General features: G+C 31.7%; 1 protein-coding gene across 1 annotated transcript in view; it reads right to left on the reverse strand.

The window, feature by feature from the left end:
- Nucleotides 1-3,553: 3,553 nt before the first annotated feature.
- The window catches only part of LOC134701579 (multidrug resistance-associated protein 1-like), a 35,380-nt gene continuing 13,373 nt past the window's right edge, over nt 3,554-25,560 (reverse strand). The window contains exons 14-26 of the mRNA XM_063562712.1: nt 22,795-22,981; nt 18,579-18,648; nt 15,702-15,885; nt 12,920-13,154; nt 12,144-12,454; nt 10,781-10,980; nt 10,235-10,370; nt 9,298-9,399; nt 7,134-7,277; nt 5,976-6,134; nt 4,972-5,138; nt 4,428-4,622; nt 3,554-3,999 (exon numbers count right to left, since the gene is read on the reverse strand). Coding sequence (XP_063418782.1) covers nt 3,888-3,999; nt 4,428-4,622; nt 4,972-5,138; nt 5,976-6,134; nt 7,134-7,277; nt 9,298-9,399; nt 10,235-10,370; nt 10,781-10,980; nt 12,144-12,454; nt 12,920-13,154; nt 15,702-15,885; nt 18,579-18,648; nt 22,795-22,981 — 2,202 coding nt within the window. The 3' untranslated portion in view covers nt 3,554-3,887. The remainder of the gene's footprint in view (nt 4,000-4,427; nt 4,623-4,971; nt 5,139-5,975; nt 6,135-7,133; nt 7,278-9,297; nt 9,400-10,234; nt 10,371-10,780; nt 10,981-12,143; nt 12,455-12,919; nt 13,155-15,701; nt 15,886-18,578; nt 18,649-22,794; nt 22,982-25,560) is intronic.

The raw sequence follows: 25,560 nt of genomic DNA on the forward strand, positions 1-25,560 counted from the left end.
TGATAAACAATTTTACCCCCATGTCAGATTTGCTCGAAATGCTTTGGTTTTTGAGTTATAAGCCAAAAACTGCATTTTACCCCTATGTTCTATTTTTTGCCATGGCGGCCATCTTGGTTGGTTGGCCGGGTCAAGAAACACAAATTTAAAAACTAGATACATCAATGATAATTGTGGCCAAGTTTGGTTTAATTTGTGATAATTGTGGCCAAGTTTGCTTTAATTTGGCCCAGTAGTTTTAGAGGAGAAAATTTTTGTAACAGTTAACGACGACGGACGACGGACGACGACAGACGACGGACAACGACAGACGACGGACGACTTACGCCAAGTGATGGGAAAAGCTCACTTGGCCTTTTAGGCCAGGTGAGCTAAAAAGGCCAAAACTCACTGAACCATGAAAATGAGGTCAAGGTCAGATGACACCTGCCAGGTAATCCTGTTCACCTAACAGCCATTCCATACACAAAATATAGAAGACCTATAGCATACAGTACAAGAAAAACAGACCAAAACACACAAACTTAACTATAACCACTGAACCATGAAAATGAAGTCAAGGTCAGATGACACCTGCCAGTTGGACATGTACATCTGACAGTGCTTCCATACACCAAATATACTAGACCTATTGCTTATAGTATCTCAGATATGGACTTGACCACCAAAACTTAACCTTGTTCACTGATCCATGCAATGAGGTCGAGGTCAAGTGAAAACTGTCTGAGGGGCAAGAGGACCTTGCAAGGTACGCACATACTAAATATAGTTATCGTATTACTTATAATAAGAGAGAATTTAACATTACAAAAAATCTTAACTTTATTTTCAAGTAGTCACTGAACCATGAAAATGAGGTCAAGGACATAAGACATGTGACTGACAGAAACTTCGTAACATGAGGCATCCATATACAAAGTATGAAGCATCCAGGTCTCCCACCTTCTAAAATATAAAGCTTTTAAGAAGTGAGCTAACACCGCTGCCGCCGCCGCTGCCGCTGGATCACTATCCCTATGTCGAGCTTTCTGCGACAAATGTCACAGGCTCGACAAAAATCATTAACCCCATATCGTCTATTTGTGGACGCCGCTGACGGCGTCGGACAACAACAACTTAATTATAAAATAATGAACCTGTGTAGATGGTTGGTTATATTGTCCAATAATTGTGTTCATTCTTGTTACCCTTTTTAGGCCTCCTCTTTATAGTATATCGCTGTTAGATTTGGACATGGATTTAGTAATGGAAACAAAACTGATTTTCAACATATAATATATATTTATGTATACCAAACTTTATATATAAATATAACAAAACTCTTCAAAAATTAAGAGAAAACAAAAAGTTAGTTACAACAAAACATTCAATACAAGATGAATATCAATTACTGGTATTAAAGATTCTACTTCTATCAACAATCTAAGTGAAAAAAGAATTAACAGTCAGATACCATAAATTCAGAAATTATTGTATTGTTTCTATTATTGCAAAAAATGCGACAGGGTTATAATTGCAATAATTAAAACTGGCATTTTGAAATCATTTATATGAGTTACACTGGATTTTTCTCCCAATCACAAAAACTAAAATCACATTTTTAGTCTAAAATAACAAAATCTAATAATGAATGAACGCAAAAATTTCGGAATTTTACAGTAGTTGAAAAGTACAATCATTGAATCAAATTTGAAAATAAAAATTTTTCTTAATATTAGTGAAGATTAAACCAATATGTACATTTATTGGTATCATTCAACCCGATTTAAGATTATTTAAAATTAGATGATGAATGTATGCCATGATGGAACCAAAGCTCATGAATATTAAGCATTTTTTGTTTGTAAAGGGGGAGTGTTTCAACTGAAGTATTGGAATGACTTATCTAACTTGAATATGTCTTCATTTGTCAAATATAAATGTTGATATGTTTTGTAATTCAAACAACAATATAAACAAATACTTTCTTCTTAAAAAAATAAGATTTCACTTATAATAAATTGAGTTAAATTCATATCTAAATAACATCTTTATTTATAAAGAAAAGATCTTACTTCAATAAATTTAATTATGCCTATATTATGGCACTTTCTAATGGTATAAACTGGAACAAAAGATCCAAAGAATATTGCAATATGCATATATAAAGAAAAAACTATTATATTTGAACTAATACAAAATCAATATAAACAAATCTTAAGGCTGATTACAGTATAAAAAGTGATACTTTTAATACTTTTAATGTGACTAATTAACCAAAGAAAAACTAACCAAAGAAAAAAACTTTTAGCTGTATCTAAAGCATGAAATTATATTCACATTTATGTTGAGTTTTGAATCCTTAAAGTGGAGGCAGACAAAATGCGAGGATACATTAGGTGTTAAGAGCATAACTCAAAATTTTAACTATCTATGAGCAATTTTGCCATAAAATTTTTTGGAATGATTTTTTTTTATTAAAAAAAGAGATGATAAACTGACAACACAATGATAGCGAAAAAATGAAGAAAAAAACAATGAAAAGACAAACAAGTTAACAAAAACACTACCCCAAAAAATAAAGATTGGTTAACAGGAACCACACCAAAAAAATGGAGATTAAAAATCTAAATAAATATTAAATCAGAAATCAGAAAACTGACATGTGCTGTCAATAAGGATAAAACAATTCTTTAAACAACAAATTTTAATTTTATTTAACAGAATCTGAAATTGTTCCAAATAACATGCATGATTGTAAACAGTTTTTCAAATGTCCTTGCATTCCTAAGCATTCTGCAGGATAACTCGTGCTAACAAAGGAAAATAAATATTTTAGTATTTAACGAAAAAAAATCAATTACTGTTAAAAACCTAATCAAAATTTCAGCAAAACATTAAACATGTAAAAGTTAGCAACAATGAACATTTTATTTCATCAAATAACATACTGTTTGGGAAATGGTCAGCTCTAAAGTACATGTAGAGATATATCTGCAGACAATATGGTGGTCAAAATATTTATAACTGATATGTGTCAATATATGAATATTCATATCAACATTATACATATAAGGTGAAAATATGATAATAACAAGAATATTATGTCTAATTAACTGCTGCAAAAACTTTTGATGTAAGAAAGATTTTAACAATAATAACAAATTAGATTTTGTTTTGTTTTACCTTATCAAAATGGTCTGCAAAAAAAGAATACAGATATAACAAATTCAAAAATAAAATATAGCACACTGTTTAGATTGCAGACGGTTGATCAAGTTTGTTTAATTTTAAAAATCAAGTATTTACCATATAAAAAGGCTAAATCAGTTGTATTATAAATTTTAAACTTAGGTACATTCACTTATTTAATCATCTGAGAATACATTTATTTTATGCATTAGTTGTTTTCTTATAGTAAATTTATCAAGCAGTTCTAAATATTTTTTTGCATTGCATTTATAAAAGTATATCATTCTATGTCATACAAAATATCTTATGCTGCAAGTTGAAACAAATAAGATATAGAAAGCAGATATATTTATAAAGGAAATAAAACTATTCTATAGGTATACATTTTTTTTTTAAACAGATCTATTGAAATGGGCCAACAGTATGTGGCTGAGATTTTGATTTCAGTAAATTGACAACAAAATAGCATAATTAAGGATATAGCATAAGACTTTTATAACACAGTAGATATCAAACAACTCCATATAGACATCCTTGCATGACCCTTTTCTTACACCTTATTTTTTTGTCATTAGCACTGATACTTCAAAAATATAAATCTACTAGACAGCAAAATACAAATTGTGATTTATACAATTGTAAATCAACAATACCTACAATACCACCCTATTCAGCTTTACCATAATCTCTTTTTTTCTTTGAGAATTTCTTAATTCTTACACAATTCCAGCATCTTTAGCTAACTGATAGAACAGTCCATCAGTGTTCTTCAGCAATTCATTTGGAGAATCAAATTCCATTATTTCACCCTTGTCCAGGACCATGATTCTGAAATGTAAAATTTTATTTTCTAAAATGTGCCTATATCATTGTAATGGAGCTTTATATAGGTAATGTAAAAATATCTATACAGGGAAGTAATACACAGATGTTCATAGAAACGCATTGTTGTAATTTAAAAGGTTCATTGGACATTCAGAGAGACAATTGCCAAGAAAGGGTTATCTTTGCCAGTCTTGACCTATTTTGGCTTATTTTTTAATGTACACATATGATCTATGTTACAGATGAAAAAAAAATATACCTAAACATTTTTAAAATATATAAAAGAAATAGTTCATAGATAAAATATGTGTCACAAGTAGTCAAAATGTTTGAAGCAAAGAACTATGAATTTTGTTTAAACTGCAAGACAAAAAGGAGTTCAAAATACAGCATTGCATTGGAATTAAAATAAATATCTGGCAAAAATATACCTATCATAATCCATGACTGTGTTCAAACGATGAGCTATGGTTATAACAGTACAATCAGCAAACTTTTGTTTAATTGTCTGCTGGATAAGATCATCTGTTTCCATGTCAACTGCTGCAGTGGCCTCATCAAGAACTAGTATCTTAGTCTTCCTTAATAGACTTCTAGCTAAACAAATTAATTGTCTCTGACCAACACTGAAAAATGTAAACTTGGTTACTGACTTTTGAACATATGATAACTAAATCATACCTGTCAACCTATGACAATGAAAATGCAGGTCATGACCTACATAGAAGAATGAAATGTCAGGTAATAAGGTGTACAAACTTTTTCCAGCTGAATTTCAGTATTTAGGGGACATTTTTCTTATAATTCAAAGTTTCCAAAATATGTTCACTTGGTTGAGTAATCTAAAATCTTATGAATTATTATTTCATTGCACTTTTAAAATCAATACTTTGGTTAAGTTTGGTTTGACCTTTTAAACCCCTCTCCACAAATTATAAGATGATCTATAGAACCACCCTTGTAGAAGATAATCACCTGAGATTTAGTCCTCCCTCCCCACAGTCGTACTCCAGTTTCTGAGGTAGATTTTGTACAAATTCTTTAAGATGTGCATGTTCTAAAGCTTTCCATAAGTCTGTCTCTTTGTATTCATCCATTGGATCTAAATTCATTCTCAAGCTGCCAGAAAACAACACAGGATCCTGAAACAATAAAAAATCACATTTATCATTAAAGATATTCACAGAATAAGATACTAAAGAAAGAAACTGTTGGAACTTTTATTAAACGTAAGAGAACATTTCACTTAAATCATAAAATTTCCTCAAATAATAATAAAGGTTTATTCTATAATTTATCTACTTTGTGAATTCATAAAAGTAAAAGATTGAATAAGGGATAGATGCTCTAAAGAAAACCTGTTCAACACCCCAGGATATAGTCCAATAATTTAAAAAGAAAAGCAAATCATTCAAGGTCTTTTACTATTAGAGAAATAACTCTAGAGAAATTCAAGATATTACTAAAGAAATTTCCAGACACCTTCAACAAAAATATCTCTTTATCTACAAAGAAATTAAAAAATCTAGTTTCTGGATCTTTTAAGGACTAACATATGTACATTCATGGTTCTTAAAATTTTATTATTCCAAACTTTTTTTTCCAACTTCAGATACTTTTTTTACTAATAGTTGTTAACAAAGCCCCTGAATGTTAAAACAATAGCACTAAGGTTCTTCCCTGTGTAGTAAATTACTAATAAAACCAGGATATATCATTGGCAAACTTATTATAAATCTATGTATTATTACGTGATAGTTTCAATTTACAGAGTAATTCTACAAGCATGTATACAATGAAAATTAAAAGGTAACTTTTACCATTTTTTGGTTTAGCTTTTATTTCCGTAAAATCAAAAGTGAAAGCATGGTTTCTAATTTTTTTTCGGATCAAAAGGTCATTCCGAACTCTGCAAAAAGAAACATGTAACATACTCTTAGCATTTCACTCCGGTTGCTACACTATATATTTATTTTTACCTGAGGTAGAATTGTTAATTTCGATCTGCAGTCATGTAAACCCATGATATAGAGGTTTTCTTCATCAACAATAATTCTTCCAGAGGCTGGTTCAATCAAGCGGAACAGTGCCAATGTTAGGGAAGATTTTCCTGCCCCTGTTCTACCAACTATTCCAACCTAGAAGTAAAAAGTTGCTAGGGTTACCAAACACCTCTCAGACTTCCAATGAATTATAAAAAAAACCAATTTAATTCAATAGGTGAATACAATAACATCACTGTTCTATTAATTGCATGGTGTGAATATAAATTCATTTTCTATAAGATTTCATGTTTATTTACATAAATAAAAGTATTTTTTACCATTAGAAATTATGCACTGTGTTTGTTAAAATAAACTATGTAGTGTTCTTAAGCATGGACATTTTTTAAACTCAACTGGATCGGTGTAATTTCTGACTGTTTATCAGTAAAGATCACAAATAACACATATTGAAATAGAATTATGTAAATCACAAATAACAGACTGGAATTAGTTGTACATAAGGTGCATTACATTTTTTTCATTGGTTATGTGTCAATATCAAATCTCTAACCTTTTCTCCAGCATTAATCTGTGTATTGATTCCTTTTAGTACAAGATCTAATCCATCTCTATATCTGGTAGAATACCTCTTACCTTTTCTCCAGCATTAATCTGTGTATTGATTCCTTTCAGTACAAGATCTAATCCATCTCTATATCTGGTAGAATACCTCTTACCTTTTCTCCAGCATTAACCTGTGTATTGATTCCTTTTAGTACAAGATCTAATCCATCTCTATATCTGGTAGAATATCTCTTACCTTTTCTCCAGCATTAATCTGTGTATTGATTCCTTTCAGTACAAGATCTAATCCATCTCTATATCTGGTAGAATATCTCTTACCTTTTCTCCAGCATTAACCTGTGTATTGATTCCTTTCAGTACAAGATCTAATCCATCTCTATATCTGGTAGAATACCTCTTACCTTTTCTCCAGCATTAACCTGTGTATTGATTCCTTTCAGTACAAGATCTAATCCATCTCTATATCTGGTAGAATATCTCTTACCTTTTCTCCAGCATTAACCTGTGTATTGATTCCTTTCAGTACAAGATCTAATCCATCTCTATATCTGGTAGAATACCTCTTACCTTTTCTCCAGCATTAATCTGTGTATTGATTCCTTTCAGTACAAGATCTAATCCATCTCTATATCTGGTAGAATACCTCTTAAATTCTACTACACCATTCTGTGGCCAGTCAGGGGATGGTCTGTAGTTAGTCACAAGGTTGGCCTAGAGTCAAATTTGAATTGTACATTCATATTTAATTAAAACAAGAATGTGTCTTAAAAGTACACAGATGCCCCATCCACATTATCATTTTCTATGTTCAGTGGAATGTGAAAATGGGGGAAAATCTCTAATTTGGCATTAAAATTAGAAAGATCATATCATGAGGAACATGTGTACTAAGTTTCAAGCTGATTGGACTTTATCAAAAAATACCTCTAACAAAAACTTTAACCTGAGGCAGGACAGACGGACAAACGGACAGACAAACAGATGCACAGACCAGAAATTATACATAATGCCCATAAACGGGGCATAATAAATGGGGCATAAAATATATAATGAATGGTGCATGTACAAAAGATTTGTTTATAGAAATCTTGTTACAAATTGGATATCAAATCCTAACTTGTATAGTGAGGTTGTTTATAAAGCTGATAAATTAAGATGCAATCCATGACTTCAAATAAACTTATTTTCAAACGCTATCAATTTAACATTAATATTGTAGTAACTTCTTTAAATACAGTATTTATTTTGATAAGTTTATACATAACTTAACCTGGATTCCTATTTACCTATGAACATTTATGTGTCAATACATATATTTTGGCATTGCGAAATGTCATACTTTACTAGAGAGACTGCTTTCAACATTGCATCATGTTACACCTACTTGGCATGGACAAGTTTTACATTTCAGTCTTTGGTTATGTAATTTATACATGTTACTTGTTTCTCGTTTTTTCATATAGATTAGACCGTTGGTTTTCCCGTTTGAATGGTTTTACACTAGTAATTTTGGGGCCCTTCATAGATTGTTGTTTGGTGTGAGCCAAGGCTCTGTGTTGAAGGCAGTACATTGACCTATAATGGTTTACTTTTTTTAAATTGTCATTTGGAAGGAGAGTTGTCTCATTGGCACTCACACCATATCTTTCTATACCTATTGAGAAAATGGTTTATCTTAGAGATAATGAATATTGAACTAGCTATAAGGGATGGAGAGTACTCTTAGATTCATACTTTCTTTCTTTTGCCTTTGTCACTGTTTTTATGTTTTTTATCTATGCAATTGTTTTTGTGCTTAGTTAGCATCTTTTTCGAACTGACTTTTACAATTCTGACTTGTGTTGTGTTTATATTGCAACACTGTACTAGCTAGGTTCTTTATTTTCCTGTTCGAATCAAGCACCAAGTATTTCAGTGGTGGTAATAGGGTGATGTTTGACAAAGTGTCTTCATGCCCCATCTAGAGGCATTATGTTTTTTTGGTCTGTGTGTCCATTTTGTCGTCCATCAGTTTTTGGTTGCTGTAGTTTTTGATAAATTTGAAGTCCTATCAACTTGAAACTTAGTTCACATGTTCCCTTAGCTATGATCTTTCAAATTTAAATTCTAAATTTAGAGTTTAACCCCAATTGCACAGTCCACTCAACATAGAAAATAAAAGTGCAAATGAGGCATGCATGTATTTTGTAGGCACTGAATCCCGAAAGTATTGTTGTGATAATTGCTTTCACATATAGTGTATTAAAGTATGAATCAGACTGTTGGTTTTCTCTTTTGAATAGACCACTTTCGAGTTCATCCATCACTGAAAAAAACTCGTCAACTATACACGGCTTTGTCACGTCATTAACAAGATAGAGGGGCTAGCCTGTATGCCTGCACTACAAATGTTCATCAAGCATATTAATGATCGGCATTGTGCAGAAGAAACCAGAAATAAAGTTAGTTAGAACTTAAAATCACAATTCCCTAATGACAGCGGTGCAGATTGTCAGTTATGAGAATATAATTTGCTGAATAATTCGTGCAATAGAGCTTTTATGGTTTTTTAACCACTCGCTCAACATGGACACAGAAGTGATGACGAACCTAAACACACGAGTGACGTTCACTAAAACCAAAGTTTTTGACCTAAATGTGTCGAACTCGGAAGTTGTCTATTGCTTCATATTTTGTCATCCTAAGAGCCTCTTATAGCTAATGATAAAATACAAACAAGTTAATATACTACCTCTGAAGGGATTTCTGTATATTCTTTAACCCTTTCAACAGAAACAATGTTGGTTTCCAGGTCACTAGTCATCCTTACCAACCAATTTAAGTTTTCTGTAATCTGTTAAATCAAACCAAAAATTCGATCACTGATATAATACCTTCACATATTTCAATATTGCACATAATTTGTTATACACAATGTCACTATAATAACATATTCGTATTGTATTGTATTGTATAATACCTTCACAGAAAATCATGTAATTTTTTAAGCTTTGTTTCTACGATAACTGACCTAATTCTGGGACTATTATACTAAAGTTAGTATAATAGCCCAGCTTAATTGTGCTATATTTTTCATAAAATACATTTGTTATACAGTGTGTTAGAACAGTAAAAAGTTTAAAAGGGCAACAATCAGAGGATGATTTACACAAGATTGAAATCAAACTATTGAATTCATGCACTTTCATGTACATTAACTTTGTCACAATGTTTATGTCTAATATTACATCTCAGTAAGAACCGATTGTTCAATGACTTCATTTACACCGATTGATCTAAAGTCAACCAGTATGACTCATTCATAAAAAATTTACTTGAGATAGGTCTATTAAATTGAAATGCACAAATAACAAGGATTTTTTTTCATCTTTTTAAAAAGTTTTCTATGATTTATATGAAGCCTTTTCAACATTTTTTGGTTATTCTAAACCTATATAAATTAAACTTGATGTTTGCTGTAGGTCCTTTTTGGATTTGTCCTTTATATGGTTTAACATTTATTGAAGTCCGGTTAAAACTTTTAATAGCTAAGTAAGACTGTGCAGATTTTGCACATATGGTGTTGTGCAGATTTAGCTCATTGTTGAATGCCACATGGTGATTCTTTGGTGAATAGTTGATTCCTTGGCACTCTAACCACATCTCTTTTTATTCTACAACATATTTACCTGTAAGGCATATGAGATGGATAGACCCACAATAGCTCCATCAATGCCGTCCCCTTTTACAACAGATATAACAGCAAATATGGCTGCAGAGAATACTGTTAAGTTACCAAGGAATTCCAGTCTTACTCCAAGCCATCTGTATAATAATTAAATGTAAAAAATTAATAACAAAATATGCTTTGAAGTTATTACCCTAGTTTTAGATACAGTATATCAGTATAACACAAACAAACCTGTTTCAAACCACTTAATATAAAGAAACAGAATTTAATATTCAATATTTCATGAAATCCCTCTCAGTTACTATGTTTACCCTGGTTTATAGAAACAGAACTTAATATATACATAATGAACTTTAAAAGTAAACATAATCTTCATGTTATTTTACTGAGAAACAAAAATATAGCTGTCAATAAAATACTTTGAATTTGGCTGATTTATTAGTATTTATGAAGGCATTTGAACAGATCTCTAACATGGCCACAAAAGGGAAGTGGGTCTTACTCACATTGTATCAATCAAAACCTTTATATATCTAAAACCAACCTATTGGCAGTTATACTGGCATAACTAAATCTCTGATTCATATCTATTCTCTGATCAGAAGTTTCAATGAATCTTTCCTGCGCTCCGTAAGCTCGGATCACACTTGCACCAGAGACAGTTTCTCCAAAATGATTATATACAGGTGATCTCGTCTTAGACTGAAGTCTTTTTAACTGTCTAGATGTGGCTACATAAAATCTCTATAATAAAAAATTGCATATCATTATTCAAACCAACAAAAACAACCAATTCTAAATATGGTCTCTGGAAAAAAAGTCCTACAAAAAATAAGGAATCTCAATCATTATTCTTGGAATGACAAAAAAATGGCTGCTCTGTAGTTTAAATTAATACATTCAATCCCTAAATGATTGGTAGTTTTACATATTTAGAAAGAATATTTTTTACCTCTTGCTCTTGCTATTTTTGTTTAAATGTCTCAAATCTTCAGAATATACTGAGGACTACCTTTCAATATTTTTTTTAAAAATAGCAACAAATAGCAAACCTATGTTACACCATAAGTACAACATCGTAATAGTTTTATTACAAATATAACATTACAAATATAAGTATCTTTTTCTCTTTATGTTATGAGTACAATATTGTAATAGTTTTATTACAAGTGTTACATATCTTTTTTTTCTCTACACAATGAGTGCAATATTGTAAAAGTTTTATTACAAATATTACATATTTTTTTCTCTTTACACCATGAGTACAAGTACCATATTGTAATAGTTGTATTACAAATATTACATATCTTTTTCTCAATACCATGAGTACAACATTGTAATAGTTTTATTGCAAATATTACATGTCTTTTTTTCTCTACACCATAAGTACAACATTGTAATAGTTTTATTACAAATATTACATATCTTTTTTTTCTCTTTACATCATGAGTACAAGTCAACATTGTAATAGTTTAATTACAAATATTACATATCTTTTTTTTTCTACACCATGAGTGCAATATTGAAATAGTTTTATTACAAATATTACATATTTTTTTCTCTTTACACCATGAGTACAAGTCAACATTGTAATAGTTTTATTACAAATATTACATATCTTTTTTTCTCTACACACTGAGTACAACATTGTAATAGTTTTATTACAAATATTATATATTTTTTTTCACTTTACACCATGGGTACAAGTACCATATTGTAATAGTTTAATTACAAATATTACATGTGAATTTACAAGCATTCGTGTGTCTATCTTTTTTTTTAAAGTCATTTAAGACTTTCTCTTTAACAAACATCTTCTTTTCTTCATAAGCATGTTAATAACGTCTAGATAAATTCTCAAAAGTAAAAAGATTATTTAACACTAGTTCCAATATCGGAAGACTTACCTGAGCAAGAAAATAGAAGAATGCAAATGGTACAATCACAGTCATGAAAAGAGGAGTACCATAAGATATCACAACAAATGTAGCAACAACCATAAAAGCAGTATCCCAAAACATCTGAACTGTCCAGGGCAACTCGTTGTCTATTGTTTCAATATCTGCTGAGAATCTGTTCACAATTCTACCAATTGGTGTGGTATCAAAGAAAAACATTGGTGCTCTGATGATACTGTGTAACATTTCATGGTGGAGCTTTCTTGAAGCTGCCACTGATCTTAACATGAATAATGTCACATAGGACAATAAAAATATTCCTGAAAAATAAAAATAAAATATAAAATAAAGTCAATAGGACAACAAAAATATTCCTGAGTAGAAGAAAAAAATATCAAGTTTTGGTCACATAGGACAATAAAAATTGACCTGAAAAGAAGAAAAATATCAAGTTATATATAATATGACTATGGATTCATTCTAAAAAATGTTCATGCTTTGAAATCTGCTCTAAATGAAACACGGGATAGCTACCCAGATTTTTTTTGCCTCAGATTCCTTCTTATTTGATAGGATGGACAGACAGTTAATCAAAGGTAACACTTAAAATTCATTTAGCCTATAGTCAAGGAAAAAATCTATGTTTAAACATGGTATCTTTCAATCTTTAAACTGTATTGTTTAAATACACAGATAAAGGAACCAAAACAGTCAACTTACAGGCAAAGCTATTAGAAGATACTAAAAAATCTGTTCATCTAATTAACATAAAATATTCAAATTACCTATAGCTATTCCTGTTCCACCATATACCCCTAAATAGTAGTCATTTCTCTCCCTGTATACTGTACTGTTAGATTCTAGTGACCTGTTGGTCAGAGTTTTATCTGATGTCCACTGACTCAGCCAAATATTTCCAAATACAGAGGTCGCTTGATTCATGGCAAACAGTATCAAGATGATACATGTGTATGGTACACCTAGTGCTCTAGCATAGGTACCAAACACACCTAATCTTACCTGAAATATAAACACACATGTATGTAAGTGTAATTCTAACATGACGTCCTTCAAACGCTTTGAGTACACACCCGTGGTAAAATTTGAATATATTGCATGGGCTGTTCCGATCGTACTCCCACGTCAAATGTTTTTTTATGAATGAGTTTGCGACGTCATAAAACGATGACGTTAGAACATGAGCATTTTACGGGAAAATACACGCTTGTATTACCCCCAATCATCACAACATGGAAACGTAAACAAACGATGCTAAAATGTGTTATAAGCCATATTTTTTTAAACATTTAAGACACATAAGTAATTTATCATTTAAATTAATTCAAAACTATCTATATACCTTATTTTGAATAGTTTAAGCATGTCACTAATTCAGTTTGCTCCGTTCTTTTACCCCAAATTATTATTGTGTTTATTTCTGGGAATGGCAAATATTTGACTTCACCTAGAGCGCTTCGATCCAAAAGCCTTGCCGTATTTGACCTATTAGAATCGAAATAATTCATGGGGGCTTGAGTATATCTAGATTTTACCATGGGTTGTCCCTTTATGCCTATATTTTACCCCTCGCTATCGCTCAGGGTAAAATATTTGTCATAAAGGGCCAACCCGTGGTAAAATCACGATATATTCAAGCCCCCATGAATTATTTCTTAATTATTATATAGTGGCATAGCTATGAAATACACATAGCAGTAGCTGAAATAACAATACCTTATTCTGGTATATATGTTCCACTGTTTTTAATCCAAAAGACCATAAAATATTTACTCTTTGTTTAATTTGGCAATCCAGATAAGAAACAGGTCATTTGATACAAACAGACCCACATTTGTTAGGGCCCCGACTAAAAGTCGGGTCGCCCTATAGTGATCAGTCCGTCCGTCCGTCCGTAACACTTTAACTTTGTGTCCGCTCCATATCTAGAAAACCATTATGATTTCATACTTTATACTTTACATGCCTATAAACCACCACCAGAGGGTGTGTCATGATGTATGTACAACTTTCTAGGTCAAAGGTCAAGGTAAAAAAACTTTGGTTTCAGTTGACAACCCTGTGTCCTGTGGTGATGATCGTGTCCGCTCTATATCTTGAGAACCCTTATGATTTCAAAGTTTATACTTGACATCCATTTCAACCAACACCAGAGGGTGTGTCATGATGTATGTACAACTTCCTAGGTCAAAGGTCAAGGTCAAAAACTTTGGTTTCAGTTGACAACCCTGTGTCCTGTGATGAGGATCGTGTCCGCTACATATCTAGATAACCGTTATGATTTTATACTTAATACTTAACATGTTTATTAACCAACACCAGAGGGTGTGTCATGATGTATGTACAACTGCCTAGGTCAAAGGTCAAGGTCAAAAACTTTGGTTTCAGTTGACAATTCTGTGTCCTGTGGTGAAGATCGTGTCCGCTCCATATCTGGATAACCTTTATGATTTCAAAGTTCATACTTGACATCCATTTTAACCACCATCCGAGGGCATGTCATGATGTATGTACAACTTCCTAGGTCAAAGGTCAAGGTAAAAAAAACTTTGGTTTTAGTTGACAACCCTGTGTCCTGAGTTGAAGATTGTGTCCGCTCTATATCTTGGGAACCGTAATGATTTCAAATATTATACTTGACATCCATTTTAACCAACACCAGAGGGTGTGTCATGATGTATGTACAACTGCCTAGGTCAAAGGTCTGTCTGTCTGTTGGTCTGTCCATCACTTACAATTTTGATTCACACTATATTTATTTACCCAACGTTATTGACAGCGGGGCCCACAGAGATGGCTTCCATCTCAATGATATCTAGTTGATGTTTAATTCTAACAAAATCATCAACAATGTTATTAATTGTTTCTACTGAGTTTTACATTGTGTATTTGCTATGTATTTCTTTATTTTGGCTAGGCTAGAGGTGTAGGGGAGGGTTGAGATGTCACAAAACATGTTTAACTCCGCAACATTTTAGTGCATGTCCAAAATCAGAAGCCTTTGGCTATTGTTAGTCTTGTATGTTTTTTAATTTTATTTAATTTATATGTTTTGGTGTTTAGTGTGACTGAACTAGTAAATGATTTTATTTAGGGGCCAGCAGAGGCCCACCTCTGGCTTCAGGATTTTCTCGCTATGTTGAAGACACATCAGTGGCCTTTAGCTGTTAGTCTGCTCTATGGTCGGGTTGTTGTCTTTTGGACATATTCCCCATTCCATTCTTAATTTTACTTCATTATCAATGACAAGGTATTTCATTACAGCTGATTTCAATGAGTGTGTAGGCAAAGGTCATATCTTTGGTTAGCTTGCTTGCTAGCTGAACCTTTAAGTTATTGTTAGGTTAGGTACAATACCCTCCTTTAAGAGAAGACTAGTCCGTCAGATAAACAATCTATCTGTCTGTAGGACAAGGCTACTTCAAAAGGAGGGTAGTATACCTTACCTAATAATGACTTTACAGTTCAGCTAGCAAGCAAGCTAACCAAATATATTACCTTTAGCTACACACTTGTTGACATTGGCTGTAACTGTCATGGAATACTTACATTTCCTTCCTCCATCTTTTCATCTGTAATCAGTTTATTGTCTCCAGTAGACTTTTTCTCCTCCTGTTTTATTTCATCTTCTTTAGACTTGAGTCTCTGTAATTCAGGGCTTTTAGGATGCTCTACATCTTTTGAAATTAATCTTTTCAAGATTTTTTTGTCATCTGTTTCTGACAGCACAGCCCTGAAAAAATAGCAAATTAGTTTTACTGATAAAAGACTAAAATGTAATACTCTTTTTGCTCATTATATGCAATGAATACAATGCATTATCCTCTAAGATCGTCTAGCAAAAATATATATTCTACAGAATTTGATGTGATTAAGAAATGTTTGCTCATAAATCAAATGTCAATTATGATATCCCTTCAACACTCTTAGATTATCATAAATAAGCAACAAAGCTTGCATTGAAAACGTGATGATATTTATTTTGGCAATATAATTGGCATAAAAGGTTTTAAGATTTGTTTTCATTTCTGTAATTTCAAAAACTAAATAATGAGATTCTTTAAGAAGCCAGAGTTATCTACTTTTATTCTCATAGTTCACCTCAGACCATATGTTCTTGACTTTTCTTGTCAGGAATCTGATGTACAGTAGTTGTCGTTTGTTTATGTAATTTATACGTGATTCTCATTTCTCTTTTTTTATATAGATTAAACCATTGGTGTTCCTGTTTGAATGGTTTTACACTAGTAATTTTTTTACCCTTCATAGCTTGTTGTTGGGTGTGAGCCAAGACTCCCTGTTGAAGGGTGGACATTGACCTATGATGGTTTACTTTTATAAATTGTTATTTGGATGGAGAGTTGTCTCATTAGCACTTGCACCAAAACAATTGTGATCACACACTGGTACTATGGATTCATTTTTTTTCTTTGGTACCAGTTTTCAAGGATCGATGAATATTTTTTTTTCAGGAATGTTTGATTTCATGTTTTGCCAAAGTCATATCATAACCAGATGCTCCGCAGGGTGTAGCTTTATACGACCGCAGAAGTTGAACCCTGAACGGTTGGGGCAAGTATGGACACATCATTCAAGCTGGATTAAGCTCTAAATTTGGATTGTGATTAAATAGTGGACACAGCATAGGTTTGTGTTCTAATGAACTTAAAATTTTTGTTTTCTCTTAGAGCAATTCACTATGCTGTTGAATATTAATCCTCTCAAAAAAATGTTTGAAGAAATTTTCTTTTTATTTATGAAATTTCAAAAGAGAAAAATTGAACCCAATTTTTTTAATCACATCCCCCTTTCCCTTATTCCAAAACTAACCTCAATTAAAATTTCTAATGGAGTTTGCAACAATAACTACTCATTTAAATACATCATAAAATATTAAGATGTAAAAAAACTGCTTGTTATCACTGAATGGTAAAGAATATTTTAATTTATCAGTTGGTAGTAAAAAGTGAATATATATTGTATATTGTATATCACAAAGATTTAAGTTGATTCTGGACAAAGAAAGATAACTCCAATATAAAAAAAATCTTGCTATTGCAAAATATTGTGCAATTAGATATATCTTGCTTACTATTCTGGACAAAGAAAGATAACTCTAATTAAAAAAAAATTTGCTATTTCACAATATTGTGCAATAAGATATTTCTTGCCATTGCGCAATACTGTGCAATTGAAGACTTTCTATTGCACAATACTTAATATAATAATTTAAGTTCCTGATTTGGACCAACTTGAAAACTGGGCCCATAATCAAAAATCTAAGTACATGTTTGGATTCAGCATATCAAAGAACCCCAAGATTTCAATTTTTGTTAAAATCAAACTAAGTTTAATTTTGGACCCTTTGGACTTTAATGTAGACCAATTTGAAAACAGGACCAAAAATGAAGAATCTACATACACAGTTAGATTTGGCATATCAAAGAACCCCAATTATTCAATTTTGATGAAATCAAACAAAGTTTAATTTTGGACCCCGATCTGGACCAACTTGAAAACTGGGCCAATAATCAAGAATCTAAGTACATTTTTAGATTCAGCATATCAAAGAACCCAACCGATTCATTTTTTGTCAAAATCAAACTAAATTTTATTTTTGACCCTTTGGACCTTAATGTAGACCAATTTGAAAACGGGACCAAAAGTTAAGAATCTACATTCACAGTTAGATTCGGCATATCAAAGAACCCCAATTATTCAATTTTGATGAAATCAAACAAAGTTTAATTTTGGACCCTTTGGGCCCTTATTCTGTTTGGACCAAAACTCCCAAAATCAATACCAACCTTCCTTTTATGGTCATAAACCTTGTGTTTAAATTTCATAGATTTCTATTTACTTATACTAAGGTTATGGTGCAAAAACCAAGAAAAATGCTTATTTGGGTCCCTTTTTGGCCCCTAATTCCTAAACTGTTGGGACCTAAACTCCCAAAATCCATCCCAACCTTTCTTTTGTGGTCATAAACCTTGTGTCAAAATTTCATAGATTTCTATTAACTTAAACTAAAGTTATAGTGCGAAAACCAAGAAAATGCTTATTTGGGCCCTTTTTTGGCCCCTAATTCCTAAAACGTTGGGACCAAAACTCCTAAAAGCAATACCAACCTTCCTTTTGTGGTCATAAACCTTGTGTTAAAATTTCATAGATTTCTATTCACTTTTACTAAAGTTAGAGTGCGAAAACTAAAAGTATTCGGACGACGACGCAGACGAAGACGCCAACGTGATAGCAATATACGACGAAATTTTTTTCAAATTTTGCGGTCGTATAAAAAAGTGTACTTTGTAAACATTCAAATTCTTGGTTAATCTATACCATTGACATCCATGTAATTGTTACTTCACTAATAATAATATCATTATGAATACACAATAAATGACCTACTTATGGTAAATGACCTACTTATCAGATTCATCATCCTCAGATGTTATTGATGTTAGTCTTTGTAATATCTTGGCTTTTATTTCCTTCTCTGAAATAAAAATAAAACAACAATAATATAGACCTCTCAAAAATTTCATTACAATATTGTAAAGTAAACTATAATATATATAAAATATCCCAGATGACTTCATTGTCTTTTCCCTGTCATCATATTTTTGGGCATTGAATGTCAGTTTTATTTTTATTCATAAGTAAGTTTGAAATGTTTTTACGATATCTTTTTTTTTATTTTTTTTTTTTCATGGTGTTTATCCAGTAATTTTTGTGTACATTTATCATTGCAATTGTTGGTAAATGGACATAAATGCAGGATATAAGTTATCGCCATTTTTAAGAAATACAGCATACAAATGAATATTTTGGAAAACACCAACAAAATTACAATTCAATTAAAAAATATTTTGTTAAGTTGGGAGTCTGTTATTGAGTTGATTTTTTTTTTGGTTGTTTCTCATATTTGTTTTTCATTTATTGTTTTGCATAGTTTGTTTTTAAATTGTGCTGTTGTACCACTGTCCCATGTTCAGTGGCAGCAAGTTTAACCCTGCCTTATTCTGTATGTGCCTGTCCCAAATCAGGAGCCTGTCATTCAGTGTTTGTTGATTGTTGCTGTATATTATATTTGTTTATTGTTCATTTTTTTTAACATAAATCAAATCAGGTCATTAGTTTTCTCATTTTATTTGTTTCAAATTTGTCATTTTGGGACGTTTTATATGCTGTATGGGTTTTACTCATTGTTGAAGGCGGTATAGTGACCTCTTCTTGTGAATTTCTGTGTCATTTGGTCTTTTGTGGAGAGTTGTCTCATTGGCAATTATAACACATCTTCTTACTTTTATATATTTTAAGATCTTGTCATTAAATATTCATGTATGAACAAAAGCAATAGACCACTTTCGAGTTCATCCGTCATCGGAAAAAACTCGTCAATTATACGCGCCTTTATCATCGTCATTTGTGCGTTTAGGGGCGTCGTCACTTCCTTCCAATGTTGAGCGAGTGGTTGGAAAACTATAATTCTATATTGTACGAATTATTCGGCAAATTGAATTCTCAAAATTGACAATCAACACTGCTGTCATTAGGGAAATGTCAGTAAGTACCTACAGAGCAACCATTATTTCTAGTTTATCCTGCACAAAGACGATCACTAAGACGCTTGATGAACGTAAATAGTGCAGGGATACAGGCGAGCCCCTCTATCTGGTAAATGACGTCATAAAGGCGTGTATAATTGACGAGTTTTTGCCGGTGACGGATGAACTCGAAAGTGGTCTATTAAACAAAAACATTTTGCTTCAGGATGTCTTAAACACTGAAATCAACCAAATGTCAAAGTCAAATATTTTTTTAGTAAAACTGTAGCTCATCTCTTAAAAGTGGCCTGTAACAAAATAAAGAAAAAGAAAATTCCAGAAATAATTTAGTGCTACAATATACAGAGATCAGTATGGGACATTAACAGAACTTTTGGTACAAAAAATTTGTAAGGGTTCCGCGGAACCCAGTGTCTCGCCTACTATTGCTGTAAATCGCAGGCTTAACAAAAATGAGGAAAAAATATTTAAAAATATTCCTCTTGATACTATCTTTTGATTGTAAGACGCTTCTGTCCAAATTTGGTAAAAATCTAGGATAGTTATTGAATCTAATAAATGTTTTGAAAACTTTAACTGCAGACTGTATGTAATATTAACTGGAAGAAAATCTAAGTCCATTTAAAAGTAAAATACAGAAAAAATGGAGTTTACAAAATTTACTTCTGGAAACTATCTTATGATCATAAATAAACTTCTGTCCAAGTTTGGTACACAGAGTGAATGTAATGATACCCCGCAGAAAAACTAAGTCCATTTATAAGAAAAATACGAAAAAAATGGAATTTTATTTTTACAAAATTTACTTCTGGATACTATCTTATGATCATAAACAAGCTTCTGTCCAAGTTTGGTACAAACCTAGGATAGTTTAAGAAAGTTATTAAAATTCTAAAAACTTTAACCACAGAGTGAATGTAATGTTTCTCGCAGAAAAACTGAGTCCATTTATAAGAAAAATACGAAAAAAATGGAATTTTATTTTTACAAAATTTACTTCTGGATACTATCTTATGATCATAAACAAGCTTCTGTCCAAGTTTGGTACAAACCTAGGATAGTTTAAGAAAGTTATTAAAATTCTAAAAACATTAACCACAGAGTGAATGTAATGTTTCTCGCAGAAAAACTAAGTCAATTTAAAAGTAAAATACGGAAAAAATGGAATTTTATTTTTACAAAATTTACTTCTGGATACTATCTTATGATCATTAACAAGCTTCTGTCCAAGTTTGGTACAAACCTAGGATAGTTTAAGAAAGTTATTAAAATTCTAAAAACTTTAACCACAGAGTGAATATAATGTTTCTCGCAGAAAAACTAAGTCAATTTAAAAGTAAAATAAGGAAAAAATGGAATTTTATTTTTACAAAATTTACTTCTGGATATTATTTTATGATCATAAACAAGCTTCTGTCCAAGTTTGGTAGAAATCCAGTATAGTTTAAGAAAGTTATTAAAATTTCAAAAACTTTAACCGAAGAGTGAATATTTGTGGACGCCGCCGACGCCGACGCCGCCGACGGAGAATAGGATTGCTTAGTCTCGCTTTTTCTACTAAAGTGGAAGGCTCAACAAAAATCATATACAAAACAGAATGGATTGTTTGTAAAATCTTATTTCTGAAATATCTATTAGTAGTAACAAGTGACATTTGAACAACTGTAACAGGTGACAGGCAATAAAACAGAGATATATACTCACGTGCTTTCAAATATTTAACTGCAGAAATATGAACACTTATAAAACAAATATATGTGTTAATAGGAAACCATGGCCCCTTGTATTTAAACATTTTTATTTTTTCTTTAATCTTAGTTCTATATAATGACAAAATTTTTAATGGCAAACATTCAAATATAGTCCCTTATAGGAAGTAACAAAAATTACTGCTCAAGGGAGTAACCTAGCTTTTAAATAATTCTGAAAAAAATCTGATTAAGATATCACAAGTGGCCAAGATTGGGGCAAAGTGTTTTCCAGTGATGGAGTCATCTTTCCTGCAAGCAGACAAATAAGAAATTGTGGAATTCAGAACTCAAAAATTGAAGAAAACTGATTGATTTAATTGATTTAAACTAGTTAATATTCATGGTAAAATATTTTGATAGTAGGGTTTTCTATGGATATCAAAAGGAGAACAAGAAAAATTTACATATTCCTCTATTAATGCACAATCTCGGTTTCAAATGGGTTCTGTTTCTCATTTTTACCTTGAGTCTGAACACATATATTTTTCATCACGATGATATTTTAGTTGTTAACAAGAATGTGTCCATAGTACACCGATGCCCCGCTGGCACTATCATTTCTATGTTCAGTGGACCTTGAAATCATGGTCAAAACTTTAATTTGGCATTAAAATTAGAAAGATCATATCATAGGTAACATGTGTACTAAGTTTCAAGTTGATGTGACTTCAACTTCATCAAAAATTACCTTGACCAAAAACTATTACCAAAACTTAAACCTGAACTTCTCATTATCATTTTCTATGTTCATTGGACCATGAAATTATGATCAAAACTTTAATTTGGCATTAAAATTAGAAAGATCATATCATGGGGAGCATGTGTACTAAGTTTCAAGTTGATGTGACTTCAACTTCATCATCAAAAACTACCTTGAACAATAACTTTAACCTTAAGCGGGACAAACAGATGGAAGAATGAAAGAACGAACAGACGGACAGACGAAGGCACAGACCAGAAAACATAATGCCCCTCTACTATCATGGAAGGGGCATAAAAACAGGAAAATCATTCTGTTGACTGTAGCTAAGTTGAAAAGACAAAATCGTTGTAAAATAAGGAGATGCTGACTACATTAATGGGTGATGACTGAAATGATTTATTTTATAGACAAAATGTTTAAGAGGGTCTGAAAGTGACTGTTTAAGGCAGGGGACTGCTCAAATATGGTGATCGTTGAGGCAAGTTTGACTGTAGAAGACAATATTTATCCGGCAATAAGTTGTATTTTCTGGGAAATAATTGAAGCTTTCATAATACTTTTATTATTGTCAATTATTACTCTAAAGATCTGCCTTGTTCTTCATATGACCTTGAACCTACCATCTGGATCCTCTTCTTCCTCATCCTCTGTTTGTATGAGGTACATCTTTAAGAACTGTGCAAACGCTCCATCATGTGATAGAAGTTCATCATATGAACCACATTCAGACACTGACCCATCCATCATTACAATGATCTTATCAACAAATGGAAGCCATCTTACACCATGAGTCACTAAAACTCTTGTCTGTAAAAAAAACTATTATTTGACTCATCCATAGATATTTACCCCGATTTTTGATATCTTCAGATTTTTAAGTATTTTGCAGAATGGGTGGGTCTTTTCACCACCGAACACCACAGCACACCACCGAACACCGCCGAACACCTCAAAAACCACCAACCACTAAGAAAAACTTTGATATTATACAATAAAACGATAAAATAAATTAATTTACATATAAATTAATCAATTTTTCGATTTTTATGAGCATCTTTTTTATGTTAAAATCGAAAATCAATATAAGGAAAAACGTCTCCGGATTCATCACTTTCCGGATTAAAATTGTATGTGTTATAAAATTCAAATATATTCATAATTAGTAATGATCTCTGTTTATTGGTTAGATTTTGATAGTTTTATTTTTTTTAAATATTGGTACAACTATTTCATAGAAGAGTTAGAAAATGAAAAAAATGGATAAAGTATAAATATGTCCATGAGGGTCAGCGGAGTTCAAAAAGTTGGGTGCTATAAGACTGTTTTCTGTAGGTATTTGGACTTTTAATCTTCTGATTTGCAGAATTAATAACTTGAATATTAAATTCAATTCACATTGATAACGATAAAAGACAAAATAATGAACTTTTGGGGTGTTCGGTGGTGTTCGGTGGTGTTTGGCGGTGTGCGGCGGTGTTCGGTGGTGAAAAGACCTACCGTTGCAGAATCATCTGAATTTGTCTGCCTGTTGTACCTTAGTTAAAACACTTAACCCTTATTACATTTGTTTCCAAAATACCTATTTTGTTTGTCAATATTTTCACTGTTTGCAGAGACAACAATTTCTATGTATGATAAACTGAATCTCCAACTCAACAAACAATATGGAAACCTATTTTGTACTGAACAAAATTGTGCAATGCACTAAAGAAATCTAGTTATTTCAAAAGCCTGGTCAATGCTTCCACTTGTTGTAATGACAGGGGAAATGTGTCTCCTATCTTGAGTTGCTTCCCTTTGCAAAAATAAAATATTTAATTTGGAAAATGGACTTTTACATACTTCACTTATTTCATATCAAAAAGGACTGGCTTCTCTTCACAAATGTTTATAAAAAATTTGCAAACAACACAATGGTAAGAAAAATTCTTACAATATATTAGATTTGTATCCTTTTGATTGTATTTTCTTTTTCAACTGTCTTTCCAAAGTTAAAAAATTTGAGACAATATAAAATGTCCATAAAATGTAGCATTCAATCTTTTCAGATCTACCAATCCTGCAAATTTACAATTGATCTTTATAACCCCATTTAAAAAAAGATAAAAAAACAAAACAAAAAAAACCCAGAGAAACAATGTTTGCATCTAGATACTTTTTGCAAAAGCTTGTATACTGTTAATTCAGACTTTATTGCATGTATCTATTATTGTGACTTTGTCATTTTAGACTAAAATGTGATATTAATTTTTGCGATGTTGAGAAAAATCATGTTTAATTCAAATGAAAAATTTCAAAATGCCAGTTGGAATTATTGCAATTATAACTGTTGCATTCTACATAATAATTTCTTAATTTATAGTGAATATATATATATATAACAAGTCAAAAAGGGTACAACATCACCATAAAATAACTATAAAATATACAAATATTAGATATTTCGGATAACAGATATCCTTCTTCAATAATAGCACGATGTCAAATGAATCATGTCAATTCAAATTGAGACTCTATCAAAATCTTGATTTATACAATTTAAGCGAACGCTGGAACAATTTTAAAATTTCCGAACACACCGCAAAGACTACAGAAATATGCCAAAAATAAAAATAGTTATTTACGATGTGAAATGGCACAACTTTAGATTTCCAAAGGATGTGACAGTTGAGATGTAATAACTGCATTGAGGGCAGTCCTCAAACAAAAAAATCAAAATAATCAAAAATGTCCTTACCAATCCAGGATGGTATAAATTAGACAACGGTAGGGCAATTACAACGGAGACTACATATTAAAGCCTTCCAAACGAATAGCAGTCTAATAGTGATTGAAAAAATAAGTTTTGTATATTGAGCTTAAATAATTGAACGTGGCAACGTACTTATACATCATCCCGAATCAATGAAAACCTGTAATTTAAACGGTAATTTTAAAAATAATTTCGAACTGTAAAGCCAGTACTAAATCCAGCATTGTTTAAAACAGGTGGTCAGAGGAAAATGAGGGACTCGTTCTATGTTTTTTCATTTATGCCCTCTGGGGAGACTGTCCGTAACTTTCTTATCCAAAATCTTTCCCGAGCGACTCTGTCGACCTTCGACCAACACTCGTTGTGGTCTATGATCGTGATGGTAAGGTTTTTGAGATCAGCTTGTGTGTGTCCAGGTGATCTCAAATGACGACTTACGGGTAGGTCGGGCTTGCAAGTGTAGTCACTTCGATGACCATTCATGCGTTTGTTAAATGGCTGCTCTGTCTCGCCAACATACTGCATGCCACATCGACACTGAAGGAGGTATACAACATTCTGGGTTTTGCAAGTTACATTGCAATATATAGTGTACACAGACCCAGTCGAGTGGCAAGTGAATGTTTGAGTATTC

The sequence above is a fragment of the Mytilus trossulus genome, unplaced genomic scaffold, assembly GCF_036588685.1.
Source record: "Mytilus trossulus isolate FHL-02 unplaced genomic scaffold, PNRI_Mtr1.1.1.hap1 h1tg000247l__unscaffolded, whole genome shotgun sequence".
Lineage (NCBI taxonomy): Eukaryota > Metazoa > Mollusca > Bivalvia > Mytilida > Mytilidae > Mytilus > Mytilus trossulus.